At 38.0% G+C, this 27,653-nt stretch overlaps 1 protein-coding gene across 2 annotated transcripts in view; it reads left to right on the forward strand.

The window, feature by feature from the left end:
• MAP2K5 (mitogen-activated protein kinase kinase 5) overlaps positions 1-27,653 on the forward strand; it is a 259,237-nt gene that overhangs the window by 50,173 nt on the left and 181,411 nt on the right. For both annotated transcript variants that reach the window (XM_081228777.1, XM_081228778.1), the window contains exons 7-8: positions 2,020-2,068; positions 9,298-9,362. In XM_081228777.1, coding sequence (XP_081084903.1) covers positions 2,020-2,068; positions 9,298-9,362 — 114 coding nt within the window. The remainder of the gene's footprint in view (positions 1-2,019; positions 2,069-9,297; positions 9,363-27,653) is intronic.

The following is a 27,653-nucleotide window of genomic DNA, read 5'->3' on the forward strand; positions in this document are numbered from 1 at the left end:
TATCTACGTCTGGTGTTAAGAAGATTGATGAAGTTGTATTAAGGAATCACGTTTTGTTTCTTGGATGAAAGGTGTTTTGTAAATGCAGTGAATCAAAATGTTATTATCTCAAGTTGCATGACATAATGGAATATCTGTGGAGAAACATTGCCTGAGCATTGTTTGGTCATTTCTGTTTTTATAATAATTGCAAATATTAAATTGGGACCATTTATGGCAATATCAGGGTCCAAATGTTTTCCAGAAAAAAAAAGTATGTGTGTAAGACAGACAGACTTTGAACAAGGTCCATACCTTAGTTTTCTTTATGTATCAGGAATAACTTTCCCCCACAGGGTATACCCACAGCCGGATAGTTACTGTGAGGATTAGATCAGGATACTAAGTAATAGCATTTAGCACAGTGCATGGCACATGGTCATCACTCAGGAAATGGTAGAGGCTAATATTTTGTTTTCAACTGGACTGATTTTAGGCAGTTGTTTATTTTGGGAGGGATGTATTTCAGCTTTAGTCCCATTCTGCAGTGTTCTTAATTGCCACTTGAGTGCATGAATTCTTAGACTTGGGAGGATGTTATTAAAATTTAGAATCATTGGCTGAGGGCATGTTTTATAAAATCTGGGGAAATTAGAGACTAGGGCTCCATAGTTTGCATTTGACTGTAGCAGAAGTTTAAGAAGTATTTATTAAGAAAAATAATTATAACTTGGAATGGTGAGTGTGGTCAAACTTGAAGTCTGAGGTTTTCTCAAATATAACTTATTAAAGGTACCAAATGAGTGTGTGTGTGTGTGTGTGTGTGTGTGTGTGTTACTACCATAAATAACAACCAGAATAATGACTGTCATTCATCAGACACTTAGTATGTGCCAAGTCATTGGGCTAGGTTCAAGAGTGGGAAGGAAATGGAATATATAGAGGGGTGAGTAAGATGTGGTATCTGTTCTCAGGGAGCTTCCAGTCTTGGGACAGGGTGTGGTGGGAAGAAAGGTATCTACAGATAACTACCAAAGGGAGGAGAGTTAATTTGGCAGGTGGGTAGAGGGTTAGAGTAGATAGATTAAGGATAGAGTTAACAAGCTTTAAATTTCAAATTAGAACATTGATGGGAGGAGGTATTATTTTATGTACCACTCTGCTAACTGGGTGGATATGTACAGGTATAACTCATTTTAAAGCTAGAAGGACTTCACAGCATCCTTTGGCCACTTTCCCTAAACTCATCCACATAAATGTTTACATAGTCATAAATATCCAGAGAAGAAGATTTTCATATTTCTTACATACCTATGGAAGCTGGGTTTCATACCTACAGGAAAGGAAAGGAAAGAGAAGGCAGCTAAAATTGATTTAATACTTACTATGTGCAAGAAACAGATGCTAGGGCTTTTTGTAATATTTAATTTTCTTGGTTACACTATAATGTTGATATTTCCCCCATTTTATAGAAAGGGGAAATTGAGGTTCAGAGGGGGTAAGTATCTTGTTCCAGAGCACACAGCTAGTGAGTGCCAGGATTTATTTCTATTACACATTTACTTCCCAGGAAGCTGAATTGTAACTCTTAACTATAGTAAAAAATCAGGACTTAAATTATTTTATCTTTTGAAGTTCTGTAATCTTTGTTTGCTGTGAACATTCTAAGAGTGCATTGTTAAGTACTTGATATTTAGCAGATGACAGAGTCCACATAAAATAACCACTGTAAGGCTACTCAAAGGCAGCAGAACTAATAGCAAAAAGAGGTCTCTGAAATAGTCCATACAATAGCCTAGCTTCATCATGACAGTAGGCTTTTTTATTGCTTTAGATTACTAACGGGGTTTCAGTCCCTTATCGATGCCTTTGCCTTTTGGCCAGTTACTTTAGAAAATATTTTATATAGGGAGAAGGATGTAAAGAGTAGTGTAGTCTATGTCTACATCTAAAACAAAAGTGTGTTTTAGTCTGGAATTTTCAATGGTGTTCAAAGGTGTTGATGAACTTGCCATTAAAAACTATGTCTTTTCTTTTCAGCTTGAAGAAGTCTTCTGCTGAACTGAAAAAAATATTAGCCAATGGCCAGGTAGGTGTCATTACATATTAAGACTATAGTAATAACTTAGTGCTGTCTAGTTTTTGTATCCATAAACTTAATAAACAGATAAAGGATCTATAAATTTCTTCTTGTCATAAATGAATTACACGGCTTAATTTGATTGGCAGAACAATTTGCAGCACGTTTTTCAAACTGTGCTAATGGGTTTCACTCCCAGCAGATTGAAGTACCATTCACACACCCTGCTGCCAGCTTGGTGTAAAAAAAGTTAATCAGTTCTGAACAAGTGTGTCAACCCATAGGTTGTTGAAATGGCACTGCATCCTGAGGTGACTGTTTCTTTCTTTATCTTTAGGGAGAAAAAGAGAAACTGCTACTTTCTCACCTTAGTTCCTTCTTTTGTCCTGAAACTAACACTGGCTTTTTAGGGGAACAGAGTCACAGCAGACCTTTGGCATTTAAAATTCCTGGGCTTCAGGAACCTTCAGTTTGCCTAGTTGACTGGTCGTCTAAAGCAGAATGACCTACTCCAGCCAGTGAGGGATAAACAGGCCTGCAGCCCAGTTATTTCTCACTAATTTTGATTCAAGTAAATTGACACATCTCAAATAGTATAGTGCTTTTAAACATACACTGGTAAATTAAGCTACCTACAGGGTCCTCGATTCTTCAATAGCAACATAAATGCATTTTAATGTTTGTTATAGAGGAAGCCCTTTGATAGCCTTGGAGGCAGGCGCCTGTCCATCGCGATCAAGCCTGCCTATTAGGCTCTATTGACTGAGACATCTGTGTCACCGCAAATAAAAGACTCTTATTGATTTTCTTAACTGCTGTTCACTTCCCGTCCATGTTTCCAAGGCTGAAATCTTAATTATCTCAGATGCTTATTCAGTGCCTTCACATGCTGACCTCTCCAATCCTCATTGGCATTTCATGAATCAAGTACTTGTAGTGGAGCATGTCAAGAAGACAAAGCTGGGTCCTCATGCTTGTCCTTTAATATCACCTGTAACTTTGTGCTAATAGATGTACATGCCTTAAAACAAGGACTGTATGGTGGTACTTCTGGAAGCCTTACTTGTTTAGCCCGTAATCCCTTGAATACAGTTAGAAAAAGTAAGTTGATATGGTTTCGACATCTGATCATCATCTGGAGTGTGTGAATTCTAGTCCTTAACTATTCAATATACAGCTAAGGAGAATCTGGTGTTGTATGTATATGCAACATATGTATGTATGTTGTATGTATAATCTTAATGGTCCCCATATTTCATATTTATCTAATAGTACTTTTAACTTTAAGCAGCCAAAGTTTTGTTTAGATTGAGGTTCACCTACATGTTCCCCTAGTGCCCTGCATGTTTTCGGAAACATGAAACAAAACCTGGTTGCCCTTCTCTCTCCTTCTGGTCACTGCCAAGCCCATTATTGTCCTCTTGTTCTCCCTCTTCTCCCCACCGGAGGGAAGCATACATGGTTGTGCAGGTGTATTTCTTACATGTCTCCAGCACTTGGCGTTAATGTGACTAAAAGCTGAAATATTGAGCCTACGATATTTATGTATCTCCAACATGTTTGCATCCTAGTTACTAACTGTAATTTATGTGTGAGTTACTAGTGTTCTTCAGCTGGAAAATATATTTCAAAATTGACATAAATTAAGAAGCTTTAACTACATTTGTTCAACCCAGGCAATGGAAAATAACCTGTCATAGATTCCTCTTTCAAAAATGAAAAACAGTTTATTTCCAGGGCAAAAAAAAACACATTCTGAAATATTCCTAGTGTTCTGAACCTAGTACCATAAATATCTTAGTGGTCTTGGTTAGGAGATTCTCTTTGGTGGAAGATTGTCATGGCAATGATTTTTGACACTTAAAGATTGTTTATTGCTTTCCCTTGGGAATGTGATAATCCCACATTAAACAGTATGGCATTTCCTTTCTTTTAAGGACTAGCCATTGTTATGTTTACTTTTATTCACGAAAACGAACAGTACAAAACAAAGAACTCCCACCTTTGGAAGTCTTCAAAATACCTCCTCCTCTTAATTCCTCAGTCCTTGGTGCTATCAGGTAACTAAAGAGTGAGTGAGATTGCATTGCAGTGAGGTAATGTGCACAGTGTGACATCAATAAATTTGTGGGCTGAACACTGACACCACTTGATATGGAAGATGTAAGTCACATTTAACGATACTTTAACACTTGAGCATAGTTTTTTATTTTAGTGGTTTATGCTCTCAAGCATTAATAATGATTTGCCTTTCCACTAGCCTCCACTTAGATTTAATAAGGAATTCATATTAATCATTAAAAGAAAGGGACATGATTCTTCAAGAGAATCAAATATTGACAGGTTAGAAATAGCTTTCTGCCTGGGTTCATTGATATAGGTTATGTGATATAAATATTTATTTCTTTTCTGTCACTCAGAGTAAATGCCACCAATTGATTCAGCATTGATATAGTGTCAACAGTTCATAAGAAACATTTGACTGGCTTGTGTTTTCCGATTAGTCTCTGCTCTATAAAGTGGGATTTACTAAATCTCTCCAATTGTCTGCTCATAGAGTGTGACTGCTTTCTGAAACTATTATTGCTTCGATTTGTGAAGCAAAGGTCTGGTGATAGGACTAGTTTCTGTCAGACCTTTACATATAAAATAAGGATTAATTGAGCTTTTTTATTTTAATGATTTATAAGCAATAGGTACTGATTCTTCTTAACACAGGCAGACAATAAACAAAGAATATTTTCTTTGCTGATCTATAATTGAATTCCATTTCAGTTTCCCCATTAATTTCATTAACATTATATTAAACACTTTAAAAAGTTTAACATTTAGTCTTTGGAATGGAGACATTGTTCTTCTGTAATCGCTTTGTGAGGGAGGGTTCCTTTTTTCCAGCTTAAAAAAAAACAAATCATAAGGTATTTTTGGCAAGTTGTACTGAGAGCTATAAATCAGCACCACTGATGTGTTTTCTGGGTGTGTTTTTCCCACTTCACTTGCAGTACAGTATCATCTGTTTAACATTGGCCCTTGATATGAAACTGATTAGAAATGGCCCAGTGGGTCAATTTAAAGGATTAAAAAAGTGCAGTCACTCCAAGGATGTATGACTTTGACCTTTGCATCTCTGAAGTTGTCTTTCCTCTGTTTGTTTTTTATAATTTGTAGGAGAGGGTGACAGTATTTTTCTATTTCTGGTAAATCAAGTATAAATGTACTGTGAAGTCATAAAACTAGAAATAATTCTAATCCTGCTTCATGTTTGGCTGTTATTTTGAGAACTTCAGATGCCTTTAAAAAACTTTATGTGTTTAGAAAAAAAAAAAAGGAGGAGGAAGAAAAATAGTATTCGACTGTAAAGTTAGCTTTAAAGAGTGTCCTATTACCAGTACATAAAACTCTTAGATTCTTATGGTTCGTCTCAGATCCCATACGAAGACCTAAACATAGATGAGACTGTATAAGTCCAAACTGCATGGCACCTCCCCTCCCCGCACAGACACAACTTTTCCGCCCCCTGGGGTGTCACGTCCACGTTCCTTCACAGCCCCCACCTCTCTTTCAGCAGCAGCAGCAGAACCCAGTGCCAATCATCTCTCCCAGGTCATTTGCCGTTGCGGCAGTTGACACGTCGTTGTAACTCTCAGGGTTTTTTCTCCCTCCTCCCTCACATCTATTATTCTGCCTTTCATTTGCTTTTTTTTTTTTTAGTCAAAACAAGGAAACTGATTTATATTTTAAAATTATTTGGTATCTTTATTGAATAAAAACTTTCTTTTACCTCTTTTTTATCTAAAGGGCTATGTGATTTCTCTTCTTAAAAACAAATATCGTAGTTGATGAAATCGCTTTTAACTTTTGAGTGCCCTTCATTTGCTTATTTTCCTTCCTATGGACCAGGGACCATTGATGGAGAGGATGTCCCTCTGTACTTACACATGAGATCAACTGCTGAGATAGAGCACTGAGCAGAGTAACCTGAAAGACTGAGTTCTCACCTTGGCTAGTTGCTATTTACTAGTTATATGACCCAGACGAATTGGGTTATATGTTTAAAATGTTGTAAAAGTGTGTGATTTTTATGATACTTGATCCCAACTGTAATATTTAAATGTTGTACTTTGTAGGCTTATAAATCCCACTTTTTGTATCATAATGAGTACTGTTCCTATGCTTCATTTTGAAAAGTTGACTTAATATGCTCTTTTAAACTAAAAAGGCAGAAATGTTATTAGCTACTTGTTGATCCCTTTAATGACTTTTTATATTTAAGATCAATCAAAGTAATCCATTTTGATTAGATATACAAAATTCTCAAAATTAGTTTGTGATCAGTTTATAAGCTTGACTGTAATAGTTTTCCTTTAAAAATTTTTTTAACGTGAATAATATTTGAATACTCTATAAAAATTGGAAGATTTAGATAAGCAAAAAGAAAAAAGATCTGATATTTTTAAATAGAAAAATCTATCAATCAATTTATAGGCCAGGCACATGTCTACGTAAAACTTTAAAACAGTGTCGAAACAATTTTTTATGGATACTGTCTTTTGAGTGACGTGGTTCTAGAACTTATTTTTTAAAACCATTTTTATCTTTATGAGACTCTTAAAATCTTTCTCATTATCTGAGGGATTCCAAATTTCCACCCTTGAATTTGCCTAAACATTGTGTTAGCGTGCGCATGCACGTGCGTGCACACACACACACACACCCACGCCCCATACAGCGCCCACAACATCATCCCCCATCTCTCTCGAGCGTTCAACTTATCCCCTGCCTCTTTTTTTTTTTTACCTCTACCAGTCCTGGTTAGGTTGGAGTGCTGGGTGGGTGGCTGCTCCACTTCTCTTTTCAACCTACTGAGTATTAAAGTTAAAAAAGACTATGGTGTTGGGATTATAGTGGTTGAAGCTGCTCAGAGACCTGCTCCTTTTCCTTTACTGCCTCCAACAAAATACCACAAAATCAAGCCCCCTCCGAAGTCCTAGGTCTCTCACAGTATATCATTGGAATGTATAATATCAATGAGTCTTATGTTTATATTTTTCTGAGAGGAAACTACTGGTCCTTTTACCTGGAGTGGTGGAGGTGGAGGGAATGTAATCACAGGTTGTGACCTCTCCAGAGCCTGGATCCTATAGCTACATCCTGCTTACCCTTAAATTTCAGTGCCACCAATTCAGAATTTGTAGACGTTGAGTGAGTAAAATTTCTCCTAGAAATTTACTTCAGGCTGTGATGAGGGTGCAGCTTGTTAAGCAAGTTAATAGTACAAATTAGGTTGTTAGAGTCATGTTTGGACTACCTTGAGGAATGTTTTCAAGGAATTAGCCTATTTGTACCTGCCAATAGATACTGCTATTTACATATGTATCTCTTATACCCTTTGATCAAATCAAACCCAGTAGCAACTCTGCTAGTTTATTTAATATCTCAACTTGATGTGCTACTTTTCTTCATGCTGTTTTAAAATTTGTTTTTTGGTCCAGAATAATGAGATTTTCTTTTCTTTCTTCATGCCACAGAATTTCCCTCAAATAGGAAAAATGTTGCCAATTTTTCTGACTTGTCTGTCATTTTGCCTCTGATCCTAAATATAGTAACTAGCTAATTGCAAATTAAGTCAGTCAGGTTTTACTACAATTAAATGGGGTGCTGAATTGGCCTTTATACATTAATCTGTCAATATTCTTTTAGGGTTTGGCAGAATGGCTTGGAAAGGAAGCTGTTTCTGTTACCTGCACTATGTTCCTAATTATCACAGCTCTCTGAAGCTTCAACCTCAGAAATGTATAGACAAAAATATTTCCCTTGATAAATGGAACCTTGTTTTATTCCATTGGTGGAAGTTCAGAGTAGAGCAACATATTTAAAGCTTTACTATAATGGTCTGAAGCAAACTCTTTTTTTCCAGGTGATATTGAATTAAAAACTCCATCCATTTCCTGCCCATGCAAGGCAATGCAATTCCCTGGAAATTGATTTTTTTTTCAGGGCTTACTATGGCTTTTCCCAAGCTTTAGCTATATGGAAAGTAACACCTTTATTGAATCCACTTAGTGAATAAAGTTGGCAGTTAATTTTTAAGCAACTGGACCAGTGTGTAGAAAATTACTGAATGCCTCAAATAGAATCTGACTAGTCTTAAAGTCATTTGATAAATAATTATTTAGGGAGTTCTTTCAAACTCTAAAACATTATTTTTTGGGTACTAAAATAGTTCACTTCTATTCACGATTCAAGTGAGAGTAGTATTTGTGGTATAATAGTTTTACAGAACCTGGGAAAATGCACATACTGTTTTATATAATAAATTACAAAAATGACTTTATGTGAATCACATGCCTATCTGTTTTCCTTTTATGCATTATAATATTTGACTATATGTGCATTTTAAAGTGCATTGATTTAGCACTTTCCCACGAGCATAAAATTTCTACCCAGCTATTGCTGTGTACTAATTTATCATTTTCAAAAAAAGGCTATATCGGGCTTCCCTGGTGGCGCAGTGGTTGAGAGTCCACCTGCCGATGCAGGGGACACGGGTTCGTGCCCCGGTCCGGGAAGATCCCACATGCCGCGGAGCGGCTGGACCCATGAGCCATGGCCGCTGAGCCTGCGCGTCCGGAGCCTGTGCTCCGCAACGGGAGAGGCCACGGCGGTGAGAGGCCCGCGTACCACAAAAAAAAAAAAAAAAAAAGTATAAAAAGGCTGTATCTACTCTAGGAAAATCGTTAACATTATTCAGTTAGTTTGTTTAATGTTAATTAGAGGGTCACTTGAGGAGTTTTCAGGGGCTGATTTATTTACAGATTGTGCATTGGATTACTAGAAGTGTGTGTGTGTGTGTGTGTGTGTGTGTTTTCTTGCCAAGTTTGACTTTGGTTATGTGCAGTGCTGTTTGGCAGTGGTTATGTAGTGCTGGAGACTGTGTTCTTATCAGTATCTCTGACCTGACCCTTTTGAGCTATGTTATATCATTCCATTTTGACACCTTTTATCAAACTTTAATGAAATGACCCAGGCAAACAAATTGTCATTAAACTTTCCATCACTTTGTCCCTTGGTATCGTCTTTTATAAATTGGACAGCAAATGTTGTATTGATCTTCTCGTTCTTGCAGCTGAACTTGAAATGACCCAGACTGCTTGTTGTTTATGGCCCAGAGTTGCTTTTCCTTGACATTTCCATCCACAGCATGACACCCTTTTTGTTTTTCTTTCTTTCTTGTGGAGATGAATGAACAAGACATACGGTATCGAGACACTCTTGGTCATGGCAATGGAGGCACAGTCTACAAGTGAGTAGTCAATTTTGTTTAAACTTTCTATCCACTTTTGCCAAATGTGGGTATCCAGGTTCTCCATGGCAAAGATTTTTAAATGACCACCAGTGCTTAGATTTTATTTCCACATTTGACTCCAAAATTCTGCAAGGAATCTATTTTCTCAGGAATTGCTTGGAAAAGTGCATTTATATTGCCTTTTTAATATTTCTGAGTCTGCATCTCTCCTGGGTGAGCATTTAATAGTCCACCATTAGCAAGTATACCTTTAACCGGCCTGAAGTTTAATGTATTTTTTTCCTTCACTCTTTAACACCGTTATTTTTATTTTTTTTTAACTTGCTAGCACCCTATGCTAGTCCCCTTCCTGTGTATGTACAGCTATGCCCAGTGGAAGACAAACCTTATAAATAACATTGCTTTGCCCTGTGTCAACACTCAGTTATTAAAAAGACTTCTTCCTGTTGTGCTTCCTTCTCTCCTTACCCTACTCTCTGAGAGAATTTCTACACATTGATGAATATGTTAAGTTATAAAATTCTCCCAAATTCCAATTGCAGTGATCTTACCCTAAAGAAGTGTTCATTTTCATATTAAAAAATGCTAACCGCAAAAAATAGTTCTCTCAACAGGGAAGTCTTTCTCGTGCAATAGTGCAAAGTTTAAACTACATAATGTAATGTCTGGTACTTAATAGTCTGCAGTGGTGTATGAAAAATATTCCACTAGCAATTAAAAAATCCATACTCTGTAGAAAGCCCTGAGGGAGTAATAAAGCTTTCCTCCAGAGAGCTGTTTTCCATATATACACTAACCCTGCATCACATTATGATTGTGTTTTTACCTTAGATGTTTTACTATTGATATTAATATATATTTTCAAAGTTGTAAATTATTTAATTTATGTTTAACTGGTTACTGATTTTCTTAGAATTTTAAGTTCTTACTAATGACGTGAATACAGATAAAAATTGCCCTGTTGCAAAATCGCCCTGTTGCCCATGAATGTGAAAGGTCACATCCTAAAATTCCATAACATCCTCCACACAGATGCAGCGTTGGCATAGAATCAGATTTCTCAGGGTTAGAAGCTCCTTCAGCGTTATCTGATCCAGTCCCCCACCCAGGGCTTCAGTCCTCTCTGTAGATAGAGCCAGGATGTGAGTCCTTTCTCCTCAAGTCCTTTAACATAGTCCTTTAAGAACGTATGCTTACATATTTGGATTGTTTTTTCCTATAGATAACTGACTATGGTGAATAGTTGGTCTGAAAGTTAAGTGCTTCCACTATGATAATTCAGAGAATTAAATAATAACACATTTCTTTCACAATCCTTGTGTCTTGCCCTTAAAATGTGTGATGCCTCATGTGTCTAAAAAGTTTGTTGTCCTTCCGTGGATCATACTAGCATTCCTTCCCATGCAGTCCCCCAGTACTGCATAAATTGCATCTCTTCGTCCTAGTCTTCTCTTCCTCACTCTTATCTGACTTAACTTTTTACCTGTCCTGAGGGTTCTTGGGTTCAGGTACCTTTAGAAATAAGAAGGAACATGTACACTCCAATTTGCTTCTCTTGAGTTCCCTGGAGGGAACGGTTTTCAAAGTCTCAACCTTTCTTTTTCTTAATGCTTTTATGCTGGTGTTCAGGTGTAATAAAACAGAAGAGATGTCTAGCAACTCTTTCAACTCCTTTTATTGGTTGAATAGAATCCAAAAACATTTCTTTAGACTCCTAACCTACTTATTTGTGTTGTTTCACCAAATGTTTGATTCTCAATCATGTTTTTATTTTTAAATTGAAGGCCTATTGTGAATTTACTGTCCTGGTTTATTCTAGAAGGGAGAAAGCATAAGACCACCAAACCCCAGCAGATAGTTTTTATTAGAAATAATATCCTAGATATTAAAATTTTAACCTTTTATCTTAAAATAGGTTTATAAAAAAAGGGGAGAGGGGATACAGGGAAGTGGAAATAATATGCCCATCCAGCAAAGAAAAATTACAACATAAAATTATGTTAGTGTTGTTTTTCTTTAACTATTATTCTTAATTGTGGTAGAAACACATAACATAAAAATTACAATCACAACCATTTTTAAGTCTACAGTTCAGTGGCATTAAGTACATTCACACTGTTGTGTAACCATCACCACCGTCCATCTGCAGGACTCTTTTTGGCTTGCAGATCTGAAACCCTGTACCCATTCAACAATAACTCCCCATTCGCCTGGGTTATGTTGTTTTTAGCTAAGAAGCATGGCTAGACATTTTCTTTTTATAAGGGCCACAGTATCCAAGGGGACGTCCTTAAGCATGAGTTCTTCAGTTTGCTAGGATGCTGCGGTGACATTAGCGACTTATCCTGGGTTCATTTAGTTAGCTACCATTGCTGATGCTCAGGATGTATTGTAAGATTTAGTATGTTTTTGACAGTGGTTGTTTATGGAGGGTGAGTGGCAGTATCATGATCATTTTAGTACTTTATTTTATGTAATAGATTTCTTATAAAAAAGAAGACATTTCCCTTATTGCCTAGGTGATTCTTGAGGGGAGAGACATGAAGATATCAAATTGAATAACCACTTATCATTGATCATTGGTCTTCATTTCTGTCTGGGTTTCAATTTGTGTTGTTCTTATATCCCTGGCTTTTAGTTCAGCACAAAGAAATTGTATAATTATCAGGAAATGAAAAGCCACTTTACTGAAGTCTCTATAAAACTAAGTGTTTGGTGTGTTATGATTGACTTTCTCCTATACTAAGTTTACCTTAATGGTGTTGACTATAAAAACTGTGATTTTTCAAACGAAAATGATTATATTACAGTTTATGCTACATAAACTAGATGAAGAAAATATTGGAAAATCCACTCATTGGTAGCAAAACTGCCTAATGGGCCTATTTAATTTTTTTCTTATAAAGAATAATAAATGTAAAGCAAAAGTTTAATATTTCAGTCTTATTTGTTCCACTTGATGGGATGTTGTGAGTTTCAAGGGATATGATATTGTGTAACTGCAATATATATTATTTAATAGTTCATCACATTTTCATCCTTTAAGTCTAGATGTTCTCCTCAGTTATACAATATGAATTTCTGGGCCCAGATATTTAAAGCAAATGTGGATTCTGTGTGTAGTCCCCTGCTGCGCTACTATTATATTGATCTAGGCAGGTAATTTTAAATTGTGGTATCTGTTGGATTACTAGTTCGGATGAAACAGATCATAAAGGAAATACCCTAGACTAAAGTATAGCCCAAGCCTAGGAAGAAGAATAATTTAAGAAAAGGAAATGAACGCACTTTAATTATTGCTCCATTTCCCAGAGTACTACATGTTGCTCCACAAGAATAAATCAGGAAACACACATGTTCTATTCCCTTCTGGTAGATTCACAATAAATTTCTAAAACTTCGGGAAAGTAGAGAACAGTATGTGTTGTGGTTAAATGTGGAGGCTCTGGGGCTTCCCTGGTGGCGCAGTGGTTGAGAGTCCGCCTGCCGATGCAGGGGACACGGGTTCGTGCCCCTGTCTGGGAAGATCCCACATGCTGCGGAGCGGCTGGGCCCATGAGCCATGGCCGCTGAGCCTGCGCGTCTGGAGCCTGTGCTCCTCAACGGGAGAGGCCACAACAGTGAGAGGCCCGCATACCACAAAACCAAACCAAAAACAAACAAACAAAAAAATGTGGAGGCTCTGAGTTTGAATCCTGCACCTGCCACTAACTAGCTTGTGTGACCTTGGGAAAGTTACGTAACATCTTCTATGTCAGTTTCCCCATGTGTGAAATGGGGATAATAATACCTATAATACCTATCTTATAAAGTTACTGTGAAGTTAAATGAGATGCTCCATAGAAAAAACTTAGCACTGTAACTGACACTTACTAAATGTTAGCTACTGTTCGTGATAGTACCAGTGACAGAGAAATCGTTAATCCCTGGGCTTCCTGGGCTTACTTGGCCATGGGATTCTTTTTTTGAGGAACATCTATAAATATCTCACAGAAATAGAGTTGTGTTGAATTAACTTTGAGAAGTTCTACATTATGTTATGATACATCATACACTTCTTTGTTTCCTTTTATTCTCTAGTTGCCTCATGAATATGATTTATTATTATATCTTATATATTAACTTAAATAGAATGATTCTTTTCAGAGTTTCAAGGTATATTCTCTTTTATCATAGTTAATTTCAAATTGCTATAGGACACCTGGTATAATGGTAAGCACATTTTTCCACTGGAAAAAGCTAGAGCTCACATTCAAGTGGCAAAGCCAGCACTCTACACAGCATCTCTTCCTTTCACTCTGTTTATCCCCAAGGCAGTGTTGTTTCTCAAGGTCAAGCAGAGTCCATTGTGTTTCCTTGTATTTTCTAGTGTACCCAGCACTGTCCTAAGGATAGAATAGATGCTTTATATGTGTTGGCTGGAATGAGAATGAGGCAAGTGGAGGTTTTTTCCAAACAGGTTTTAGTAGAGCTCTTTAATTGGATCCTCCCCATACCTAGCTAGTTTTAGAGGCTGCATAATTTTGAGACTGTGTACTTGTTTTAGAACATTCACCGAGAAGGGTAGGGATTTCTAAACTAAGGGCATATGTTTGAATGATTAATTTTCTTTCAAATGTTAAAACTTTGAGTATTTGGTATCCATTAACCCAATATTGTAAGTTACTGTCCTTTTTTTTTGGATAGTATGTCACGTGGAAATGAAAGTAATTAATAGGCCCTGTTACTTTGGAAACATCCTGTGATAATGAAGGCCAGTCACTCAGGTCCTTTGCTCCTTCAGTGCATTGTTTGATGAAGTCACATAAGCTATGGGTCCAGAAATGAAGTAGTATCTTACTCTTAGGATTTAGGTCGTGCTAAGTCAGTTAGCCAGGAAGCACTTAAGGATCATCTGTGATGTTATCTTTTTCCTTAATGCAAATTATTCAGGCTAAGACTCAAGTTGTTAGCTTTCTGGCCATGTATTCTAATCTCTAGGTGTTGGAAAACACTAGTGAACTGTCTAAATCCAGCTGCTTCCTACAGTACAGTTAAGGGTCTAACCTGGGTTTGTGGTAGAATTTTCTCAGTGGTTTAATCAGCAGCATATATGCTGACTACATGGCATTTTTTTTTTCCTAGCTTTTTTTTTTTTTTTTTTTTTTTTTTTTTTTTTTTTGCGGTACGCGGGCCTCTCACTGTTGTGGGCTCTCCCGTTGCGGAGCACAGGCTCCGGACGCGCAGGCCCAGCGGCCATGGCCCACAGGCCCAGCCGCTCCGCGGCACGTGGGATCCTCCCGGACCGGGGCACGAGCCCGTGTCCCCTGCATCGGCAGGCGGACTCTCAACCACTGCGCCACCAGGGAAGCCCTACATGGCATTTTGAAGATTGGATATATACCATTATTTAAGAATTAATTCGACCATATCTAGAGACAAGAGAAGAGGGAGGGGATAATAATTCTCAAAGGTGTTGGTGTCTCTTCATTTCTGTTGTCTTACCAATTTTATGAAATATTTGTTGGGCGACAGGGTGAAGATGGTCCTTGGAGATGGTAATTGAGATCACAGGAGCTATTAAATTGTATTCTGCTCTCATGATATGGCTGTATAGGCCAACTAAAACATTACATTTTTGTTTCGGGGCTGGAATTATATCAGCTCATTACACTTAACATGATTTATTTCATGAAAATTAGAAAATGAGAAAATACATGAATTGTTGTCTAATTAAATGCTGTTTAGTAAACAAAATATTTTAAAACATAGGATCCCTGAGGGGAAAGCATAACAAAGAGATTCCCTGATGAAAATATTGGGAACCACATAATACCCAGAAAAACTCTCACGTCCCTTTTCAACAAACAACCTGAAGGTGCCAAACCAAAACAGCCGTAGGCCTAACCCCAGCTTCTCTCACAACTGTATCAGTGACCCCACTCCTTTATGTTTTTTCCCTGAAGTGCATCTTGTAAATTAAGAGTAGTTTTTAAATGGTTTTGATATTGACCCAAGAGCTAGGGTGATTGTTTGATTTATTTTAACTTTAAATTTCCAATCAAATGAAGCGCCTTTTCCTTGCAGCTAAGATCATATTTTAAACAAGCAAACAAGACATCATCTTAATGTAAAATTAAATAACTTGTATATAGCGGGATTGTATTATAGTATCATGTGACAAGCAAAGATATTAATATTTTCAGAAAATCAATGAGTATTTGTCAAATAAAATTAATTATGTATGCTTCCCTCTCTCCCTCTCTCAGCATTCACCGTTATAGGTTTGTTTCATACAATAATGTGCATTGTATTGATTAGAATCTGAAGAATGAACCTGAGCTCCTGATTCTCTACACCTTTCCCACCTTTGCTGCCCCATCTCCATGTTCCCATAACTTCACACATGCTCATATCCATTATGGCAATGATGGATTATTGGCATCCAGCCAACATGACAGGATGTCACAGGTCGCTGAGCAGAGATTTTCAGACTCTGTTTCCACCTGAATTAACTATTATTGAAATAGTTTATTGAGATTGAAGTATTGATCATTTTCTGCTAACCTTGGCTTAAGGGAAGGAAGAGGAGGCAGCAGTGTTTTTGAAAGACACTAAATTTCATTTTTAAAAATCTCATTTATTTAGCCTTTTCTTCTTCCTGTTTTATAGCCCCTATTGTTTTATTGCTTGGAAAAGGGTATCTTGGCTTTATTTTTATGACAGTATAATTATACTTCAGAAACGCACTTGATTACTGTGGGTAACAAAATTGTTCTAGTATATTGGTTTGGCCAATATTGCTACACAAACAACTTTTCAGTCAATTGAGCCTGGTAAAAATCAATACATTATGGTAATATTTCAAGTAAGAATTTGCTGAATCTAAGTATTTCAACCCTTTCTCCTTTCAGGGAAAAATAGTTTTGAAGCAGCAAATATTTTATTTTAATAAAAGTGCTTTCTTTATAAAGAAATTTAAGTCCCCAGCAGAAGTCTTTGTGAACAGATAAGCATTAGCACACTTCTATTTTTATAGGGTGGAAGAGATCTAGTTTCCACTAAAATCTGTTCTCTTGGCTGCATTAGGAGGGTATGTCATTTGGGTTTGACTTCATCTTGCAGGGTGCCACTTTTGGATTTTTGTCTCTAGTTCTGGGTACTGAGTTTACAGAGAGATGTGGACAGTTCAGAGACCACTCAGAGGAGCATGGAGAGAATAACAAGGGATCTGGGCAATTTGCCTGTCTAATCCTCCTTCATTCATTAGTGGGGCATGTTCTGAGCATGAGCTGTGTGGAGGGCACTGTGTCAGCTGTTGGGGACAGCCAGGCTCTCACTGGAGCTGTGTCCAGGTAGAGGGAGAAGCTCTGTCCACAGGTAAGTACGGGGCCTCACAGTCTAGGCTGTGTGTCTGTCTGTGTGGCACACAGCCCCTGGAGGGCCAAGGGAGGAGTGATGACTTTTAGCTCCTTCCTCAGGAGATAACAGGAAGGACCTCATGGAGGAACTGTTATTTGAGTTGAGAAGTGGTCAGAGGAATTGGCTGACTTTTATCTGAAGAAGAGAAAATTAAGGGGTCCCATGACAGTTGACATAAAAAAGTCTGAAGGGCATTTGTGTAGACAGAGGAACAGGTTTGCTTTGTGTTCTTCTGAAGGCCCACCTCAAATTGCTCGTCTTTTTTTAAAATCTATTTTTGGCTGCATTGGGTCTTCGTTGCTGTGCGCGGGCTTTCTCTAGTTGCAGCGGACGGGGGCTGCTCTTCATTGCGGTGCACAGGCTTCTCACTGCGGTGGCTTCTCTTGTTGCCGAGCACGGGATCTAGGCGCATGGGCTTCAGTAGTTGTGGCTCAAGGGCTCTAGAGCACTGGCTCAGTAGTTGTGGCACACAGGTTTAGTTGCTCCGCGGCATGTGGGATCTTCCCGGACCAGGGCTCGAACCCATGTCCCCTGCATTGGCAGGTGGATTCTTAACCACCGCGCCACCAGGGAAGTCCCTGCTTGTCTTGAATGTCTCTGAGACAGTCTGCCTTTGGTTAGAGTGAACCATGTACTCTTCCTGCTGTTCTTCCCACTGGACTGTCCTGCCTAGAGGTCATCTGAGTGGGTATCCTCTCAGGGCCCAGCACCGCCCCATACCTACTGGAGGTGCTTAGTGTTTTAGGAATTAACCTGCAGAGTCAGAGTCTTCACAACCTAAGGACGGACACAAAGTGTTGTACATTGCTGGGTGGCTCTGGCTTCTACCTTAAGCAGAACGATATGGCTTAGTGTTCAGAATCGCTGAGAAAACAATTCCCACTTAGACTGGACATGAAATAAGTGCAAAGGTTACTCCCGAGTCTAAAGTTCCAGAATGAAATTCAGCATTCAGCTACCATAAAAATCTTAATGTCAGGTATCACTTGGTTTTGTTCTTTTAAATTTTGTCTTATTGTATATTCATTGAACAGATACTCACCAAGAGTCACTCTGTGCCAAGGCCATCCAGTAGTGAACAAGACCGACAAGTTCCCGGTACTCCTGGAGCTCATGTTAGGGTGGCAGACAGACAGTAATTGAGAAAATGAATACTGAAGTAAGATGATAACAGACCTTGCAAGTGCTGTGTAGAATTTAAAATAGGTGTTCAGCAAGGCTTGTCTGAGGAGGGGATATTTGAGCTGAGACCTGAAGGACAGGAAGGAGCCAGTCATGGGAGAATCTGGGAGGAGAACCTTCCAGGCAGAAGGAACTGCTCTGGCAAATGCCCTGAGATGGGTGTGAAGGTGTTGTGTCTAGGAGTGTGGTTGGAGCAAGCTCAGGGGAGGGTGGAGAGATGGGCAGGGGCCTGATCATGTGGGATTTTTGAGACCTTGCTAAATCCCTGCCAAGAAGGCATGGTCGGTATGCTTACCCTCTTTTTACCAGTGAGAAAAATAAAGCTTGGGGGATTCCCTGGCGGTCCATGGTTAGGACTCCACGCTTTCACTGCCCAGGGCCCCGGGTTCAGTCCCTGGACAGGGAACTAAGATCCTGCAAGACGTGCAGCACGGCCAAAAAAAAAAAAAATAAAGCTTGGAAGGGTTAAGTGGCATGCCCACGGTCAAATCAAGACTAGAACTCAGGAGACTTCCCTGGTGGTGCAATGGTTAAGAATCTGCCTGTGGGGGCTTTCCTGGTGGCTCAGTGGATAAGAATCTGCCTGCTGATGCAGGGGACACTGGTTCAATCCCTGGTCTGGGAAGATCCCACATGCTGCAGAGCAACTAAGCCCGTGCGCCACAACTACTGAGCCTGTGCTCTAGAGCCCGTGAGCCACAACTACTGAGCTTGCATGCCGCAACTACTGAAGCCCGTGCGCCTAGAGCCCATGCTTCACAATGAGAGAAGCCATCACAATGAGAAGCCCGTGCACTGCAACGAAGAGTAGCCCCTGCTTGCCACAACTACAGAAAGCCTGTGTGCGGCAACGAAGACCCAACACAGCCAAAAATAAATTAAGTAAGTAAATAAATTTGTTAAAAAAAAAAAATAGAATCTGCCTGCCTGTGCAGGCGACATGGGTTTGATCCCTGGTCCAGGAGGATCCCACATACCACAGAGCAGCTAAGCCAGTGTGCCACAACTACTGAAGCCCACTCACCTAGAGCCCGTGCTCCTCAACGGGAGAGGCCACTGCAGTGAGAAGCCCGTGCATCGCAGTGAAGAGTAGCCCCCCGCTCGCCATAACTAGAGAAAGCCTGCACACAGCAACAAAGACCCAATGCAACCAAAAATAAATAAATAAAAATAAAATAAAATAATAAAAAAAAAGACTAGAACTCAGTATCAAAACATTGAGTTGTACACCTTTAATTTGTTCTGACACCTAGGTCAGTACTTGGGCCTACTTCTCAAGCCAGGGTTTTCTGTTTGCCATTCACACTCTTAAGTTTCCTAATTTTTAACCCAAATTATTTTTGGATGTGAGATATAAATTAATATATAATCCTGAAAGTCAGTGATGCACCACCTCTAGTTGTTAATTTTAGAGGCTTTTTAGTAGATGTTAAAGCAACCATTACTTGGCTGACAGAATTATTGCAATATAACTTGTTATTTGGTCTATCCTTTGGGTCTTTACTTATCAAAAGCTTTGAATTTAATAATTGAATCCCTAGATTAATTGTATGGTTGTGCTAGTGGAGGTGGTGCATTTCTTGATTTATAAGACACATTAATTTTTTTTTAGCTATTTTACAGTATCTGATGTGTTAGAAAATTATAGGCTCTTGGTTGGCATATAACACAAGCAAATATTTGTATACCATAGCATCTAGGGTATTTACTTAAATTGCTTTTTTTTGGAAAATAATTCACTGGAAAGTCCAAAAGGCATTTACTGTGTATAACTTTCTGCCACAAATTTTTTTCATTGCTCTGTCGTTGGTTACCTTGATATAAGAGACCATGTTCCTGTTAAATTGCTGCCTTACTGGAGTGAAATAAGTTTAGGTTCTGATTTGTGAAATAAAACTGAATTGGAGGAGCAGGTTACTAAATTAGAGGGGGAAATAGCAATAGCGACTTGGGCTGTGGGTATTAGGCATCTAGTTTTTTTAAACATTACTTTGATTTTTAAGTGTGACTTTGTATTACGTTATCCTCTTGACCCTAAAATTTCCATACTTTTCCTAGTCAGTATTATAAAAGAAAGAAAGAAAAGGAATGTACAGTATTATTGCTCAAAGCGGAGTTCATGGTTTTTGTTTTGTGAATTCAAATAATGAAATGAAAAATGTTCAGACAAAATTAGAACTTGCTTTAGGGCACAATCAATATAGCATTTTAACAAGCTTAGTGTATTTGGAAAATATGTATTGTATAACGTTCTCAAGCATACTGATTCTGTTATGACTGCTAACTATAATAGCAAAATGTAACAATATACTTAGTAAACATAAAGCTCTGATAAAACCATAATTAAGTTTTCTGAAAAGTTATCTAAAAACTATTAATAAAATATATTTTTACATTGTCTCAGCAGCAAAAAATATAGCCAATGAAACTTTATAGTGGTAGAGAAAATGGTACATGGGATAAACTTACAGAGTGAATTTTTACCACACACACGTGTACTCAGTTAAGTTTCTGGACACCATTTGTTTCTTCTTCCTTTTAACTTTTTTTTAAAGGTAATTCTTATTGAGTGTTGCAGAGTATAGTGGGGTAACTGACTGAAGAGGCAAATGAGAAGTTTCCCTGCTTCCCTGGAAGCCTAGCAAAATGTTTTAAGACCCTTCCTTCATACACCCAAGATGCAAGGGTTGCCCAGAATCATATGGCTGTGTTTGTGTTTCCAGCCTGGGCTACCATAGCATGCCAAAGGTTATCCCCAGCAGTGTTGGAATATAGCTGGGTAGAGTAGGTATCACCATCCTCATTTGACCTATGATGAAGCTGAAACACCAAAATTAAGGGATTTCCCTGAGGAGTCAAAACAAGACAAGGGATAGAACCACCACTGATACTCATGCTTTCGTATTTCTTGGTCCTTTCCCAGTGCCCTTACTAGTAAATAATTACATTTCGATTCTGTGAGGAGCTAAGGTAAGCAAACTATGTGCAAGTCTAAGAATTTCTGATGGCATTTTCTAGCAAATATACTACAGTTGCATTTTGTATTTTTACTTTTTGCATCAGGCACATGTATCTTACAGATGACCCGTATGAACAAACAGCTGTCTTTCTTCTCTCCTTCCCTGGAATTTGTAATCTTTGAATTAACTGATTAATTCATTGTTAAAAACATTAATGCCTATCTCCAGACTTCAGTGACTTCAGCATATGATTCTCCAGAAATTACACCTTTGGGTTTTTTCATTGCCCATGATTTTGTGAGTGCTTTTGTCTGTGTATTTAAATCATCATTGGAATCTTGTAGATATTTTCAGCTGCTGGTCTTTGTAAACAAGTCTGGTTTTTTTCCTCCCACACAGACCCCTCTCCCTTTCTCCTCCCATTAATCTTACTTTGAAAATATATGACATCTTTAAGCCTTACTCTCCTGAATGGATTGGAGAATAGCACCTCCTCTTGACTAATCTCAAAGGACGTTGTAAAACAAAATGTTGCTTAATTTTTGGAGAGAATGTTCTAATACAGTTTATATATTTTTGGAAGTCACTACAGATATCTCAAAAAGAATACCATGGTGGAATTGATTTTAGAATCCAAATACTTTCTTCTGTTGTCCAAAACATAGAGGCACAGATTTTTCCTTATTACTGAGTTTAAAGATGACTGTCCCTGGATGGTGGAAGGTATGATGGTAGTTTGAGTGTTGTTCAGTTTTTATGTTAAAGGAAAAAGTTCCTCCTGGTTTGTTTTGACCCTAGTCATGATACGCCAGTTTCATGAAGTCTGTTATGCACAAAAGTGCACAAAATGAAGATAAAGTGCCTCTCTCCAGCCTGACAAAAGCCATTCCTTTGCAGAATGGTATCTGCAGTGAAAGTAAATAAATGAATGGACAGCAATCACAGCCTAGTTGATGAAACTGTTCAATTAAAGCACAGGCATTTACATGGTGTAATTTCCCTAAATTGCCAATGAGCCCCTTTAGACACAACCAGTGTTCAAATTGATTTCAGCATTGATTTTGGCTGAAGCTGATAAATTTCTGCTTGTTAGTTAAAGTAATTTTGCAGAAGACTTTGTACTGCAGTATTGAAGTGTTCATTTAGCTGATGGTTAAAAGAGGAGTTATTTACAGAGGCCTCTACTGTTGTTCAGAGATGGGACAATTCCCCAATCATCTTTTACTTTTAATTTTTTAGGCTTCAGTATACCAATCAATAGGTGATTGAAACTGATTAAAACTTATCCAACCAGCTGCCTATGGCAGTTTAATTAGAAGCTGGATGATTCTTAAATTAAAGTTGTCTTATTTTCGTTGCATAATCATCTTCCAGAAGAGTAAGGGACTAACAGTGCTGAAAACTTAAAGTTTGGCTTTATTAAGGTATCTGGCAACTGTTAAATCACTGAATAGCTATTCCTGTGGCAACTCAGAAATGTATTCAAAGGCTTTTGCTCTTTATAGAGGTTAAAAGTAATAATGTGCTTACTTGCTAGCCAAGATAACTTTTTTCCATCAAAGGGATAACCTCTAGTATAGTGAGATGTGTGAAAGAACAGCTGTTTGTGATATATATCTTATTACATAAGCAAGATGAATGCTCGAGCTTTATTTTTTAAATACTGCAGTATAGCCATCATGATGTCCTGTGCATCTCCCTGCTGAAAACCATCAGCTTTTGAATTTATATTTTTTGATCCTGTTTTAAGGTCTTGATTAAAATCAATTTCCAGTGAATGAAAACCCAATATTTTCATATAAGTACATGATGACTTTTCACCAGTACTGTGGGCAGGATTATAGAAGAGAGTTTTGTTTGTTTGTTTTGTTTTCCTCTCCCAGGGACACTTCCCCATACTCATTTTTTCTAGTGTGGGACAATTTCTTGAGTTTTTAATGGAAATGGGTTAATATTTCTGTCATAGGGGACATATTACATCTGGTACTACAGGGAAGAATGGGATAAATGGCTCACTTTTCAGAGGTGCATTTACTGTTTGACCCACTAGGGTACTATTTAGTGTTCTAGGAGAGGTAATTTAGTAAATTGTACCCCAGTGGCCTGAAAAAGTTAATGCAACTCTGAAAAGTGAGTCATTCAATCGATTTTCCCTATTGCTTTTTAAAAACCAACACTGACCATATCCAGAGAACCTTGCAGACAGCTGGAATTAGAGGATCTAGAAACAATCAGTTTATGATAACACAGGGTTGTTGGGACATGCATTGGATTTGGCTTCAGAGGACTTGAATCCACATCCTACTCCAGAGCTTAGGAGATAAGAATCTTGAAGCAGTTGTTAACCTCACCAAGCCTTGGTTTCCTTATCTGTAAAGTGGGGATAATAACAATATCTACCTTAAAAATTTTTGTGCAAATTAAATAGCTTCCTTATATAAAAAACTTTTTATAAACCACAAAGCATAATCAAATGTTAATTACTAGTAGAAGGGGGTTTTCTGAAATAGCCGTTTTTGTATCTGATTTTGGAAAGTGATTTATTGTTAGCTTTCCACCAAGAAACTGTGAGCAGAGATGATAATCGAGCCATTTCAGGAGAGAAGTTTCCTAGCTAGTTGATCCTCACAATACTCCTGTTTTTCCCCCACATGTATTGCCTCATTTTTTTCATTTTATTCGTTAGGCTTTCTCTTGCCTCTCTGTTTTGCCCATTACATTCTTTCAGAAGCTTTGATCAAGAGATCACTATGACTGTAGCTTCCTTGATCTCAAAGATACTTAGGCCATATATTAAAAGACATTACTCTAGTTGATGTTAAAGGCTTGAATCAGGCCGTATCAACTTATGGAAGAAATATGGAGGCAGTGGGGCTTCCCTGGTGGTGCAGTGGTTGAGAGTCCGCCTGCCGATACAGGGGACATAGATTCGTGCCCCGGTCTGGGAGGATCCCACATGCCACGGAGCGGCTGGGCCCGTGAGCCATGGCCGCTGAGCCTGCGCGTCCAGAGCCTGTGCTCTGCAGCGGGAGAGGCCACACACAACAGTGAGAGGCCCGCGTACCGCAAAAAAAAAAAAAAAAAAAAAAAAAATGGAGGCAGTGATGACCATGTTAACTTTGAGGCAGGTGTGAGAGTAAAAAGCATATAACCAGAGTAAACAGAAAGAGGAAGAAATCATAAGATGTAGAGTTATGGTAGCTTTTCTCTGATTAGAAAACTCTTTCTAACCCTGCCAAGTTCCCCATATTATACATCAGGTTGATTTGTGAGCCCTATGTATGATCAGCATCTTGAAAGAATTGTTAATATCTGTGACCTAATGACATGTTTGATTTGATACTTAAACAGTCTAGGGAGCCCTGTTGCTTAACCATCAATTATTTTACAGTCAGTAGTCAGCATCTGTAATGGGTTTTTAGACAGAAGGAAGGTTGGCATAGACTGCTATTTGAACTAGTACAGTTTATATAAAAGCTTTTTATAACTGCTGTTTACTTTGGATTTCCTATTTTAACAGCTAATGCGTTTATCTATCATGGAAGGCAACAACTCTCAGTGTTGATTTCCCTCAAACTATTTGAATTTTTTTCTGTGGATGGCTATTTTAGTATGTGACATATTGGTAAAATCCTCCCCCAGAGGAACCTACCAAGAGAACAAATCTCTAAAAAGATCAAGCAATAAAACAAAATTTTCATTTTCAAAACCATAGCTAGTTTACATTCGGTTACTGAAAGCATGTCATTGCATTAAAAGACAACATCCAGGGTTTTTTAAAAATCTCACAAAATAACAAAAGATTTTTGTTTTATTTGTGTATATACATATTTCTTAAGCCAAATCTTAACTATTGCTTTCTCCATTTTAGTGACTGGATTGTTTTGTTAGGTTTCCTGTCCATTTGGAGAATTTCCAACAATTGATAGTGCTCTATAAATAATTCACAGAGTAATTGTGTCCCTCTTTTCACTAGCCTTTTATAAAGTATGCTATGTGAGAAGTGGAACTTAAGTCAGTGGCATTTATTCCACATGGTGTATGAAAGAATTGCCCTGCCCCCTTCACGGGGCAATGGCAATGCTGTTATTTCAGTGTTCTTGTTTTGCCGTCATGATTAAAAGTCATCATACATACAATTACTCTTGAGATCCTTGCTCCAAGAGGCAAAAAAGTGTGTGTGGGGGGTCGTATTTCCCTTCTTATTTTGGTGACCATTTTACTAACAAATTGACATTTATCGCATATCATATTATCAGTTACACTGAAGTGTGAAATATTTACAGTGGGGTCATAGGTCATTCCCCCGTTCTTAAATTATCACAATCACTAGAGAAGCATAGATATTCCCTATTATAAATTCTTTCTCCTCATAATTGAAAATAATTTGATTAGAATGTATTCAGAAGTTAATATGCAGAATAGCATGGTAGAAATTAGATGCCTACTTTAATTATGTGAGATTGTACAAACTTTATCAGAAAATATATGATCAGCTCTAGGTTATTTATTTTGTGAACAGGAGTCAGCTGGGCCGATTCGTATTTTTTAGGTTCTCCTAGAATTTGAGATTCTAAGCATAAATAATTTCAGTAAACATTGTAAAATACAGATGCAGTTGATCTTATGCATGACATAAATTTGTGTGGGGATCCAGATGTTAGAATGTGAACACAGGTTGCTTCTCCCTTATGTCCTGTGTGAGAATGTAGGACTTTTGAACATTTTGTTTTCAAATTTTTCTTTTCCTTACTCACTTTTAAAGATTCTTATAGGAATTCAGTTTATTTTTTGGACTGATGTATCTTTTAATAACTTCTCATTAGGGTTTAGATGAAGGTAGGGACACCTCTAGCCTTGTGTGTATTGTACTAGACCCATCTTTAAAATTTCAAATAGAAAATAATAAGATTAATTGCATTTGTCCCCAGATATTGCTTTTGAAATCAGTCACATGTTCTTTTGGGCAAGGTACTGCACTTGGCAGTATGAGAGATGTAACACCAACATTCAGGGCCTCAGGGGCACTGTTCTCTGGATTCTGTTGCTGGCTTACTTTCTGTACCTTCTCGTCTCCTTTACTCGTTTCTTCTCATCTTCCTGACTTCTGGATTTGGAGTGGTTCGCATTCAGTCCTCAGACCTCTTCTCTATTTAATTTAATTCCTAAGTGAGATTTTGTAGTTCCATGGCTTTGTATATCATCTATATGCTGATGAAGCCCAAATGTATATCTCCAGTCCTGTCCTCTGTCCTGAACTTCCGACTCATATCTGATTACCAGTTGAATGTCTTTTAGGCATTTCACAGTTACCCAAACCTGAACTCTTGGTTTCCTCTGAAACCTGTTCCTTCTACAGTTTTTCTAATCTGTAAATGGAAACTCTGTTCTACAAGTTGCTCATGACAAAAACTTTCCAGTCATTCTTCTTCCTTCTTTTTCTCTCAGACCATCCATCGTATTGACCCACAAACCTTGTTGGCTTTTCCTCAAAACTATTTCAACAAGCTGGCCACCTCTGACTTACAACTATATTCTAAGCCTCTGTTATCTCTTGCTAGGATTATTGCAGTAGCCTCCCAACTAGTCTCCTAGTTTCTGTCCTTGCTTTCCTACAAGGAGTTCTCTCCACCCGATAGCCAAGATGATCTTTCTAAAATATAAGCTCTCCCCCTGACCCTATGGCTTTTTGTATCATTCAGAATGATAGCCAGAGTTCTCACCATGGCCTAAATGGTATTACACAGCCTGTCTTTCCATTACCTTTCTGACCTTGTCTCCCACAACTAGCCCTCTTGCTTATTCCACTTCCACGCACATGTCAAACACACACTTGCACCTTAGAGCCTTTGAGTTTAACATTTCCTCTGCCCAAAGTCCTCTTTTTCCAGCTATCTAAACGTTATGCTACTTTACTGCTCAAATATAACCTAATGAGAGGGGCATTCCCTAACTCCTCCCACTCATAGTGTTAAAAAAAAATGCCCCTAATCTTGATCACTCTATATCCCTACCTTTAGTCTTTTTTGTTGCACTTCTACTATCTGACATTTTATATTTATTTGATTATTGTCATTCTTCCCTCATCAGAAAGTAAGCTTCAGGAAAGCAGGAACCTTGTCTGGTTTGTTCTCTACTCCAGCTGCAATATCCCCCATAGTGCTTGGCAGTTGGAGACATGCATTATTTATTAAACACATAAACTAAGAGGAGAGTATGTCATATACCATGGTAGAAGTTGGGGACACAGCAATGAAGAGAATGAACCTTGACTCTGACCTTGAAACTTACTATAAAATAGGATAAGACACAGACCCTATATTAAGAATTTGCAATATAGTTTGGTAATTAGAGTTTACAGTATAGTTAAAGCACACACTAGTGACGTTACATAACAGTTTTAAAGAAAAATAATAATAACAGCAACATGTGACATATAAAGCATCAGAGTAGTTGATGCCAATGGATAAATTCAGCCACATAAACTACAGGGTAGGGAATATGGTAGGTGGAATTTTAATGCGTTCTTTTTCTGAATTTCACCTTCAACATTCACAATATTCTGAAGTAAACTTATTTCAAACGTTTCCTTGTGTATACCCTCTCTGTACTGGAAAGAACGCAAGTGTTGAAGTGAAATAGACCCAGATTTGAATCTTGTATCTGCCATTCATGAATTCTTATTACCTTAATATCCCTGAGTCTGTTTCTATTATTATCTGTGAAATGTGGCTTATGTTACATA

This window comes from Mesoplodon bidens, assembly GCF_964165515.1.
Source record: "Mesoplodon bidens genome assembly, chromosome: 3".
Lineage (NCBI taxonomy): Eukaryota > Metazoa > Chordata > Mammalia > Artiodactyla > Ziphiidae > Mesoplodon > Mesoplodon bidens.